The 12,367-nt window shown below is 41.0% G+C and overlaps 1 protein-coding gene across 3 annotated transcripts; it reads right to left on the bottom strand.

Annotated features, from left to right (window-relative positions):
* Positions 1-1,350: 1,350 nt before the first annotated feature.
* Positions 1,351-12,367, bottom strand: wdtc1 (WD and tetratricopeptide repeats 1). 3 transcript variants are annotated; one of them, XM_042490634.1, is made up of 16 exons: positions 12,307-12,367; positions 11,522-11,661; positions 10,889-10,972; positions 10,732-10,778; positions 9,681-9,792; positions 8,881-9,068; positions 7,881-8,063; positions 7,649-7,743; positions 7,381-7,496; positions 7,205-7,280; positions 6,994-7,090; positions 5,934-6,104; positions 5,603-5,838; positions 5,092-5,260; positions 3,571-3,763; positions 1,351-2,460 (listed from the first exon to the last, which is right to left on the bottom strand). In XM_042490634.1, exons 2-16 carry the CDS (start codon positions 11,585-11,587, stop codon positions 2,263-2,265), a joined length of 2,031 nt encoding a protein of 676 aa, XP_042346568.1. In that variant the 5' UTR covers positions 11,588-11,661; positions 12,307-12,367; the 3' UTR covers positions 1,351-2,262. The 3 variants fall into 3 exon arrangements, with proteins under 3 accessions (XP_042346568.1, XP_042346567.1, XP_042346569.1); XM_042490633.1 differs by having other exon boundaries at positions 12,205-12,336; XM_042490635.1 differs by having other exon boundaries at positions 5,092-5,257; positions 12,205-12,336.

Genomic DNA, 12,367 nt, shown 5'->3' with positions numbered 1-12,367 from the left:
TAGTATTAGTAGTATTTTATTTTATGAAAACACACTAAATTGTTCCAAGTACACGTGGCAATCTGTTTTTATTCAGAAGAACAGATGTAGCATGTCTTATTTTACAGAATAAATGGCCGCTTTATGTTTAATGTCTTAATTAAACCAAACATTTGGCCAGACATTTGTCAAACATTTACAAATAGCTATTTTTTTTTACCATTAGAGCCTCTGTGTCATTTTAGCCCTATTTGGCAGCCAAACTCACACTCATTAAGCTGCAAGCTTTATCACTGCTTTATCACCTCCACTACTCCCAAAGCTGGGCAACCTCATTACTGTACAGTATATGGGGCATGAAATATTGCCCTAACTACTCATGCCTGTGATGTACTGTCTTCATAAGTGTTGTCCAATAGTCAGCAAAAGCAGGGAGTAGAGCAGACGCTGATAAATGAGCCGAGTTCTCACCTGCAGTACATCTTCCCAGCCTAGTTTGTAATGTGTCAGTGCTGCCGTGTATGTTGTGTAACTGTTACACTTTAAGGACAAACAATTCATCATTTATGTTTCCATGCAAAGAACAAAATCAAGAGAATGCAGACAAAGAAGGTGTTCAATAATTTTATTTTTTTTTCTTTGTTTGCAACAAAGGTTATTACAGGATTCCTCAAAGAAAAACAGAGTATCTCAAATTAATGAACAAAGTGAAACACATGGAAGCCTAGTGTTGCATGTTGTTGAGGACCCATTATTTAATATTTACCCTATTTGGGGGCAAAGACCCAATGAGCTGTTCTCTGGGCAACAGATGGGATGGCTTTTTGCCCACAAATATGGTCAGAGAAGCCTCATGCAAGCAGGACTGAACACCTGACTGCAGCAGAGGGCGAGCGCTAGAGCCACGCAGCTTAGTAGGCAGGAAGCCTATCGCCAAATATTTAGTGCCCAGTTGCCACATAACAAAAATTAGCATCTGTGTCCCACTTATACCCGACAGAAGTTTCACACTGACATTTCATGCCAAACATTTGCAATCAATGGGACTTGATTTACAACAAAAACTGTATTAGAAAGTTTTTTAACAAATGTCTCTCTGGCGATATCATATAACGTTGTCGACAATCTATAGTAGTAAAACCTCTTTAACCCTTTGAAACCTGGGCAAATTAACACGATTTCTTTAATGGGAGAAGGCAGCGAGAAAACAAATATGAAGAAATAACCCAGAAATTTGCAATAAATTGGTAAAAAGTACAAGAAGATAACCTGAAAATTGGCTGATAAAAAGAAAAGAGAGAAAACTTCATTTTCTTTTTAATTAAAAAGGAAATGATCTGGAAAAAGTGCTTAAAAACAAACAATGCTGGAAGAAATTGCACCAATTTGTTCAGGGTTCAAAAGTTTCAATACTGTCACACACCAGGTTTCAAAGGGTTAACTAAAAGGAGTACTGTGTGCCAAAATGTATGTCTCAATGAAACAAAGAAAACAGACATTAATTCCTTGGCTATTGAAATGATAGATGACAACCTTTGGCAGAAGAAACCCCTTTCTTTGTTTTCTCTGACAGTTATAAACTAAACAAAGCTTATGAATACATTTCATTGGAGCAACAATACAACTTTCACAACTTGGAGAGTGACGATTAATCCTAGGCTTCCTGTGATCAAAAACTCCAACTGAAAATGTGACCAAGTCTAACTCAGATTTGACGACTTGGGTGTGCAGCCTTTCTGAGATGAGCGGCACAAAGACTCTTAGCTCCGACTGTAGAGCAGACAGGAGATGCAACAAAGCACCGTCCTCTGGTCTGTGATCTGATCCTCCATGGAGGACGCTGTGTGGCCACGCTGACCTGAAAATAGGTCGCCCGAGTGCTGGTTTCTCCCTCTACGTGTTGTGTGTCTCTCCAACATAAACCTGAGGAGGGATAAGTGCTGAACTCCTCCTTCTTCATGAGAAACTGGGGGAGTGACGTGGAAGGTGCTCTGCTCAAAGGTGTCCCCCCTGCCACCGCTGGGCGGAGGGAGAGGCTGAGGTGTTGTTGGTGCTTTGAAGAGGGGCGAGATGGTTGTCTTCTCCACCCTCCATGAATTCCTCTCCCCCAAAGTGGTCTCCGCCGGTCCTCTCTTTGGACAGGGGAGGGCGATGCATAGTGCAGAGATGTGACATGACATTCACTCAATGTTTCTGTCAGATTGGGGGGGGAAATTAAGATTCAAACAGGAGCTGGGAGAGTGCTTTGCTTCCTACGTCCATTCTCCATTATGAACAGTTTCTTTAGCTTGGCCGACACTGGACTTGTCCCTCTGAGCTGTCTTCGTCATCTGAGCCCTCTGGGCCGACGCCACGCAGGCCTGTGATGCGGTAGCCCATGTTGAGCAGCATTACTTCCAGTGGGTCGGCATTCATACGCCGCTGGTTCGCCTGAGCAGCACTTTCCATGTCCTCTACCACTCGCCCGTTCTCCGTCTCTGTCTGTTTCATGAGAGAGTAGAGGGACGAGAAAGTGTCACAATAAGAAAAGGAGACAGATCAGCTGTAATGGTTCAAGTCTCCTTCCACTCATAGATGTTTTTCTTATGTTTTTGTGCCTTATATTCTCTGACCTTGACTATACTAACTTGTATCTGTGCAAAGTTTGTCACTAGCGAGGTGTTTTCACATTCCTCTTCTGAGCGAGGTATCTGTGCAATTCCCTAAAATCTGAGATGCAAACGTACGCTGAGCAAGCTAGATTAGATACGTCACTAATATGAAAGCCAATTGCTGTCGACAGGTGACATATATCGACGGAGGAAACCTAAAACCTCAAGCGCAGAGCGGACTGTCAGTGCAGAGAGCAGACTTTGCATTAAAAAAGTTTCCACTATCTCCTCAAAACCCCCATCGTAGCAGACATTACTGAACGTTTGACACACACTAACACTGTGTCAGCCACTGCCAGTTAGCCTCCAAGATAACATATAACATGAATGACAGTTGCTATCTAAACTGACTACTATTCTGATATATCTGCCAGTCACCATTTTTGGCGCAAAACAGACTCCTCATCTTGAGTCTGGCTCTGACTGAGACTCAAACATGTATAGATGAATATTTCCAATGTCTCTCCAAATGCTAATGTTAACCCTCTTTGATGTACACTGCTTTCACCGGTCAACCTGACGCAAGCTGCAGTAGCAGACGAGGCGAAGACCAGATCCAGCAATTCTCAGAGTGGGAGAAAGAATCAATCTGCTTCCAGACCCCCTTTTTTAACTACTATTTGAGAAAATCATGTTACACAACATACAAGTAATTATTTTAAAACTTGCCTGGATGAGGATTTTGAGGATGCAAAATTATTATTTTTCTTTTTTGTAAATCAAATGAACTGAGCCAGACATTTGGAGCGGACAGTGGCTCAGTTAATAGAAAAGCACTAACACATTGTACCGTTCCTATATGACGAATCAATACAGCTGTCAAAGTCTAGAATCAGTACGCTTATGGAATTTTGAATGAAACCATGACAAACACTGTGCCCAAACTTTTGTCAAAATATGACAAAATGCATATATAAACACAGAAGTTTCATTGGTTTACCTCTGGTCGAGGGTTCCATAATCGAACCACGGGGTCGATGCCACTTGTGGCAAGGAAGCAGTAGCTGGGGTGGGGCTGCAGGCAGTTGACTATGGACTCGTCCCCCTGCAGGATCCTCACCAGATTAGTCGTCTCCTTTTCCCAGATAAAGAAGGAGCCATCATCTGAGCCGCTAACAATGTACTGGCCTTTGCTGGAATGAGGAGAAAAGCAAAACCACTCAGACCTGCCTGACGAGCCATGCTCTTGGGATGCATCATATTTCTGGTAATCACAAAATTGTGCAACTGTTTTACATTGAACTTGGTTGACAGAACACTTACTTACTTCACTGTGCAGGCGTGTAACCAGAGCTTTCCTACATCAGGTGTGAAAAGTAACTCAGTACTGTACTGCATTATTTAATGTGACACAGATGTAAGATCTCATGATTTTGCAGATATTTAGTGGGTATTTTAACAGGGTTACTACAGCTTAAGGCGAGTTGGATTGAAGACTTTTGAATACTTTTTAAATGCCAATCATAATGAAATTTAAGACTAACTTAAAGGGATAGTTAAAAGGATTTTTGAAGTGGGGCTGTATGAGATACTTATGTATCATCAATGTATTACATACAGTAGCTGGTGGTCAGCACGCTGCTGATTCGTGCACCCACAGGGACTGATATCAGAAAATATTTTAGTTGCTTTTTAAAAAAAAAGGCCTACCTAAAAAAAATCAATATCAGTCTAAGTGGACGCTATTTTTAGGCTGTTTTCACCTCATGGTCACACAACCTTTTTCCTTTGGCACTACATTTCTCCTCTGTCACCTGTCAGCTGTTTGGGTCAGAAAGTGCTGTCGGACTGAAACGAAACTTCACATTGAAAACACTCTCAATACAGCACTTAGACTGATAGTGTATTTTTTAGGTAGGCCTTTTTTTTGTATTGAAGTGGCTAAAACAGATTTTGATATCAACCATCAACCTCTCTAAACAGCAAAGTGATGCTGAGCTGTTGGCTGTGCGCCCCGTCTGTTTCTGCAGCGGGAGCACTCCAGCTGCCAGCTTCTGTATGTAATACACTGACTATACAGAAGTATCTCATACAGCCCCACTCCAAAAATCCCCAACTATCACTTAAACAATTACCGAAACTACTATTATTCTACTACTACTACTATTCTACTTCCCATGCCGGGGTATTTTGAAGACTTTTGAAAGGTTGATTTAAGACATTTTAATACCAATTTAGGCTTAACTTTTAGATAAATGCATTCAATGCATTTTAAGGACTTTTTAAGGATTCACAGGAACCCTGTTTAAAACTTAACAGAATTTTTTTAACTTTGCCGAATCACTAAACCTAGCAGATACAGCACCGAGGGCCTATATTTATGAATGAAAGCTACTTTTCACTGCAGACTTTGGCTCTACTGATTCTCCACTGTAGATTTATTGTCCCTGATCTTGAGCTACAGAGCTTGTGGCTGCCCCCCTAGTTAGGTCTCAGCGGACTGAGCATGAGATCTGCTGACCTCCCAAAGAAGTTGGCCTCTTTGATATCGGTGGTGGTGTTGCAGTGACCACAGTATCTGTGCTTGTAGTCAAAGCTGCGCTCTCTCAGCACCAACTCGTCTTCAGGGATGGACTCCTTCCGACTGAATGAGTGGAATCGAATGGAGCTGTTGGACTTCTTATCCTCTGCTTGTAAAGAAATAATATATATTCCTATCATCACAGAATCATCCGGATACATTAACAAATAAACAACTGCTGTCTGTTACTCTTGAGGTGCAAATCTATCATATAATTGCATAAAAATACAGCAACAAACAATACTTTTACAGCATCAGTGTCTCAGCCTGAAAAATATGTGTTTTAGCATTATCCATTACACTCTCCCAACTGCATATACATCATAAAGGAAAGATCCAGTGGCAGTGTTATTTATATATTCATTTAAATAAATAACTATGTACATAGTTTTTTAAAACAAATTAGAGCCTCTGCAAATCAGCCAAGTACCAGTTCACTCTGTTTTCTTACCTGTTTCTGTCTTTGTGAAGAGAGCAGCCTTTATATCTTTATCCAGGGAATCACAAGCACTACTGTGCGCCTGTTCTGGAAACTTTCCTTTAAAATCATCCAGACACTCCAGAGCTTCAGACACATATTTCAGCTCAAACAGACACCGTGCCAGCCTGAAATGAGCCTTCAGATGACCCGGGTTCAGAGTCAGTGCCTTCAAACAGTCCCTGAGGGCATCATAATGATCTCCATCCCTGTGAATCACACATGTGAACAAACACTTGATAGCTGCTTTTAAAGCCCTCAGGAGCAGATGATCATCTCTCTGCAGTGATACAATAACACCCACCACTTGCGTTTCATGTATGCAGCTGCCCGGTTTCCATACAGCATGGCGTTGCAGCTGGCCTGATGAATGCCTAAACTGTACAGCTGGATGGCTTGTGTCCACTGCTGCCTTGCAAATGCATCATTAGCTTGCTGCTTTATCTTCTCCAGGTGAGCAGGGATTTCAGTAGCGCTAAAACAAAGAAACACATTATCCACGTGTGTGCACACTCTAACCTTGAAAAGCTAATCTGTGTGTAAAAACCAACCACTGATACCCCTTTACAAAAAAAATGGGAACAGATTGTCATTATGAAGCGTTCATAGCATCTGACCAAAAATAAACAGTTTTGAACATGAGAAGTTGGTTCCAAGCTGGAACCATAAATAACAGATTTTCCTTGACCAGTGAACGATGATGACTCCACCCACTGGACCGAGCTGACTGATTCATCTGACATTGTGACATGAATTTCCCAGTTCAATTAAAACAAAGACCAATGAACATCGTTGGAGGACAACCCCGTTGTCAAACATTGTCGGGCAGTGCGCCGCAATCAATGAAGAGTGATAATAACAATGTCAAGTACCATAGACAAGATAGAGGCTGCTTTCAATCACCATATCTTCTCAGTATTGCCTGACATGTTTGTTTTTTACTTTGCATGGTTCTGCATCAATGGGACTTAAAATGCTGCTAGATTCATGCAGATACATTGGTCTCTAGTGGTTATTTTGGGAAGATCAAATCCCCCTCCCTGACAGAAATTAGTTAGAGTTGGACACAATGTCAGACTGAAGATGGAAAAGGAGTGTCACGAGTTGACAATTATGTCTGATCTTAGGCAACAACATCTGTAATAACAGAACAAAAGCAGTCAACTGCTTGCAGTGATTCGCCATCTTGCTACAACTGTTTACTTCTACTGTACATTGTGCAATGCCCGCCATCAGTAACACATCTTGATTACGATAGTTTGTTCAAAACTGGTGGAAACATAAAGCTAGCACCAAGGTTTTAATGATCCTGCGCCGTTTCAGATCCAGATCTAAGTTGTTGGAAAAAGGGAGAGAAGACAAACCTAGAGTGCATTTTGCTTCCGGCAAATCGAATATGGCTGGTTGGCAAGTGAATTCCATTGGAGACGCCATTGGTCGTCTTTCCGTTCTGTACATCTCCTATAAAGCCAAAGTTTCAAAAAACACCAATAAATACTTCAAGAGATATGGTACTTTATGTACCTCTATTAGGCTCCATTCAAGATCTTTTGTTAAGATATGGCACAGACCTACCTGTTGATGACTGGCACTTTTTAGGAAGCAAGAAAGTGTATGGCCTCTGTTTGAATGTCAAGTCAAACAGATACACCTAGAACCCCCCCAAAAAAACAACAAATTAATCAAACATTCAAACCCTGAAAAACAGAAAACTCATCTCAGCATTCCCCGTTTGTTCAAAGAAGCATTACCTGTTCTCCACCCATGTTAACTAGCAGCTCAGTGCCATCGGGACTGAAGGTGACGTAGGTGGCCACCAGGACCCTCAGGCGATTATTGTAGTCTGGGAGTTTCACTGGCAGGTGCCCTGGTGCATTCAAACAGAACGTAATGTTGTTTAACCTCGTTCTTTACGGTCACTCTCAACCTGCACATTTCCCCCTGTCGTTACTATATAATTAGAACACAAATGTACCAATTAAATACATTTGACACCAAACAACTCAACCATATATGCACCTGCAACATAATACTGCCCCGCTCCATCTGGGATGGGCTTCTGCCTTTCACAGAATGTGTGCACAGATGCCGATGTGCTCTGACTCATAGATTTCCTGTCAAATGGGAGAAAAGATCTTGGTTAAAACCAAGCTATGCATGCGCATGTTAAATCCTGAAATGGGGATTATGCCACGATTGAGTGGCTGTTGAATAGTTATTACCTGAGAATGACTTCAGAAACCTCACCAACCTGTAGTTGTTAATCATCCTGATGTCATAAAGGCGAACAAAAGGCCCGTTGGCTCCCACTGCCAGGTAGTTGTTGTCTCGTGGGTTGACAGCTAGACACTTGGCCTCGACCAGCTGACCGCAGAACTCTGTCAGGTCGATCAGCACCTCCGAGCGCTTACTGCTCTCCCTCAAGTCGTATTGTCTGTAGCGAAGAAGGAGAAAGTAAACATGTTTACAACGATGTTCAAACGCTGCTTCGCCGGAGACGGTTGCATATAGCATCACACCAGAAAAGGGGCAAAAAAATTAGCATGTACACCCCGGTGCATCATGTTTTTTTTACCAGCTGAACAGAGCCAGTCAGAGCTGGAGCCAATAAATACCCGTGACTACTCAGAGTCATTTGTCCCTGAAATGAATGCCAACTGTGACATTTCCCACTAAAGACAAAAGCCAGATGTTAGTACGTATTTGTAGAGCTGCCACGATTAATCAATTAACCGATTAGTCGTTTCAAAGACAAGAATCACCAACTTTTTTGAGATTTGATTAACTGTGTCTGTCATTTTTCAAGCAAAAAATGTCAAACATTTGCGAGTTTTGACTTCCTAAATGTAAGAATTTTCTGCTTGTCTTTTTGATAGTAAATGATGCGGTCTTTGGGTACTGGAATGTTGGTTGGACAAAAGAAGCAATTTGAAGATGTAACTATGGGAACTTGTCACTGCATATTGCGAATTTTTCGGGATATTTTACAAACTAAACAATTTATCGAATAACTGTGACAATGATCAGCAGACTAATTGATAATGAAATGATCTTTAGTTTCAGCCCTAGGTGTCAGTGTTTTTTTTTGTCCAGTGGGAAAGGGGCTTTAGAGAGAACCAATCTAAAAGCTGATGATGTTATTATCATAAAGCCATTACGTTGTGCATTAAAAATTTGCCTTACAATTACAAACTAAAGCAAAAAACGTGTCTATTTCCACTTAATACCGAACGAGGTGACTGAATCCTAACCTGATGATGCCATCCTCCGCAGCACTCCAGAAAGTGTTTGGCCACATGGGTGCTGTGGCGATGCGTTTGACTCTGTTGGTATGATCAGAAAACATGTGGATGATTTCCTTCACTGTCACGTCGTGCACGTGGACTTTTGTGTCGGCTGCACCCGTTACCAAAATCCTGTCCCCCGAGTGAGGGAGGAACTGCGTGGAGACAAAAACACCAGAAATGAATTGATGAATAGAGATACAATGTTTCACAATGACTTCTCTTCAAGCACATAGTGATCTGATTATTGCTAGTAAACAGTGATTAAGACAGATTACTATGTACTTAAACAACCAATCCATTGATTTTCCCATTTCTATGCTATAGATCTTGGTGTGAGTCTTGGCTATGAACACCCCCTCCACTCAAACTTACACTATAACATTTGACCTCATTCCCAAGCTTTCTCACATGACACTACAGTGGTATGCCGTTGTAGCGATTTCTGTGTGAAAACTGCAATGAAACGGTGCCTTAAACAGCTTCAACAAAGGTGAATGTGAACAAAGATGGTTTTCAATCACACAAGCCAGTCATTAAACAGCCAACAGTGCCATCTAATGTCCAGGAAGTGAATGACTGTCTCATGGAGAGTGTGTTGCTGACTGATGTGTGAAGTGAGGCAGAGCAGAGTGTCTTAACAGCAGAGCACATTAGCATATGACATCCAAAATTTTACACATTAATTTCATTATGATCAGATTTGATTTCAGCCCACTTTCACTGCCGCCATTCAAAGCATCCATCTAACAGCCGGTCGTCCTTACCTTTACAGAGAATATATTTGCTGCATGACCAGTGTGCATAGTTGTTAGCTTCTTGTGTCTGAATGGATCCCAGATGATGGCATGCTGATCATCTGAGCCCGAGGCCAGTAAACTGAAAACAAAGAGAATCACCAGGACAAGTCAAGCAACATTTGTATCGGCTCTTCATAACTAAGGCCATTTAAAATCGTGTAATGTGAAACAAGTTAAGCTGTCTGAAGGTGTCAAGTAATAATTAACTACCTAAAGAGCAATTTTCAGAGGTGTATTAATCCCACAATCAAGTAATGAGACATGGTGAGCTTGTTGTATCATTTTTGCAGTAACGGTAACAAATAAGTAGAACAGCATCCATTTTTAGACATGTAACCCGACTATAATAGGCCTTCACGGTGCATAAAGTGTGTATAATGTACCTAAGAATAGGACTATAGTTATGTGGTGATGTAAAGCAGCCGGGGATTTTAGGTCGGAGACTAAAATTATACATAATGTCAACCTTACACTGACAAACTTTTCAAGAGATTTCACTGTTGCAGACAAATACGCTGCAAATATGCTGCGTGCTCCCATGATCTCAATGGTTTGGTGTAAGCTGGTCATAAAACTCTGTCTCTACCACCTTACAACAGTATTTTTTTCGTCTTAATGTCGTGAGAAAATCTAACATGTGCTCACTGAGGTTTCACAAAGTAAAGGTTCCTTCCACTTTCTTTGCACTTTTTAATTAATTAATTTTATCAGCAATCATTAAAAAAAACCAAAAAACCCCAAAACAGATAATTGGCAAAATGCCAAATATTGGCCCCGATAATCAGTCGATCTGTACTACAAGTTGTATGATTGTCCTGTCATCATGAAGTGAATGAAAATAAATGCAAAGCGATCTCGCTTAATTAACCAATATCGTGTTAATCATATAGTATATTTTGAAAGACAAGCCGAGGCCCATTTATACCTATGACCTTGGGGGTCTAATTTAAGTCTCTAAAAAGTATTTTCAAAATCTTCTGGTGTACGGTAAGTATAAGGTGAAATAAATCAGACTTACTCTCCTCGTTCGTTCCATTCCAAACAGTTCACACAGCCAGTGTGACCCTGTGGAGACAGACAGTGAACTGTAAGAAGATGTGATAAAACAAAGAAATGTCTCTTTTCAAAGCTCTCTTCCTCTACATGCAGACACAGACACACTTGCTGTCACTGACCTGAAGCTCAGCCTCAAGTCCAAGTCTCTTGATGAACGGGTCAGTCACATGATAAAACCTTTGGAAGCCTGATGCTCTCTTGTCCTGAAGACATACAAGAAAGTACGGGTTGACAGATTATCGGCCTGGCCGATTATTGGGGCCCATATCTGGCATTTTGTTGATCTGTATTGACATTTTTTTTAATTATCCCCGGTAAAAGTAATTAATTAAAATTATTTTATTTAATCATCTTTATTTACATTTTCACTTGACATTATTTAAAAAAAAAAAGGTTGCTGGGAACCTTCTGTATGTGAGGTTGAAAGTTTCAGTTTTGATTTAACATTTTATAAAGGCATTTAAACAAAGTTTGTTATATTCCAAATACTGACAGAAAGATTTCATTTTTATTGTAAATGAATATCGGTTAGAAATATCAGTTATCAGTTTCATTAACTACAAAGAATCGGTATCAGCCCTAAAAAAACAATATCAGTCGACCCCTACAAGAAAGCACAAGTATAAAATGTAAACAGTCCTTTCAGTCGAGGGCAGTGTTTTCAGGGTATATCCATCAAGATCATGTCTGTATATGAGAAACAAATTGTCCTCTGTCTCATCTAAATGATGCTTAGGCATTTGTTTACTCACTCTAATCTGCCGGTGCAGGATATCTCTGGTGATGTTGACAGTAGTCATGGCCTCACCACAAAACATAAATTAGGGTTTTGGCTGGAGGATCCAGGGGTCAAGGCTCAGATGACATTTACTCTGTATTTCTTGAGAAAAGGCTGCAAAGAGGACACAAACATTATGGTATATTTGACAGGACTGACTTAGCACAAGGCAGTGATTTTACGCTGCTTTAACTGTCAGCTACAGAGCAAAAGCAAAGACAGCAGTTTGATGTAATGTAATTATTCACTCATTATGGGTTCTTTAAAAACACCTGAAACACAATCACGTCATGTAACGTTAGCTGGTCTGCAGACTTTGCTCAGCACAGAGCCAAACACAGCGGGGTCTGCTCCCCTCAACGAACCAACAACCACCAATTAGCTTACTAGCAAATGTTAGCTCTGCAGTCCTGTCAGCATTATAATCGGCTCACTGTTTAACACATTGACTGTCCGTTACTTCACCGCTCAGACACTGTTTGCCGTCAGGAACCGTTAGCCACCTATGCATCGGGCCTTTAAGAGACCTGTCGTTTACCAAGTAGCTGCCGTTGGCGTATTTGCGTTACCTTGCTAGCTAAACAAAACGTCTACTTCACGCAACGTTAATATTCGCAACGCTTTAAAAGCAATTCACGACTGCTGGAGAAATCTCACCGCTTTCCTTGAACTAAAATGGCTTCTGTCACGAAATGTCCATTTAGTAAACGTAATAAATCACACTCTATGCGAGTTTGTTGACAGGATTCTCGCTAATACCTTCTCTGACTTGAACACAACCCTCCTCCCACTGAGTAGCAGCCCATCACGCAACTTTGTC

Source organism: Plectropomus leopardus, chromosome 7 (genome assembly GCF_008729295.1).
Source record: "Plectropomus leopardus isolate mb chromosome 7, YSFRI_Pleo_2.0, whole genome shotgun sequence".
NCBI lineage: Eukaryota > Metazoa > Chordata > Actinopteri > Perciformes > Serranidae > Plectropomus > Plectropomus leopardus.
This window is presented reverse-complemented; position numbering and strand designations above follow the sequence as displayed.

Bases quoted from the DNA above. Each gene is read 5' to 3' on its own strand.
- wdtc1 (XM_042490634.1), bottom strand. From the start codon at position 11,587: ATGTTTTGTGGTGAGGCCATGACTACTGTCAACATCACCAGAGATATC. The intron at 10,973-11,521 runs GTGAGTAAACAA...GTATGTCTTCAG, and splicing joins TCCTGCACCGGCAGATTAGA to GACAAGAGAGCATCAGGCTT. The intron at 7,744-7,880 runs GTTGGTGAGGTT...CCCATTTGACAG, and splicing joins AGGATGATTAACAACTACAG to GAAATCTATGAGTCAGAGCA.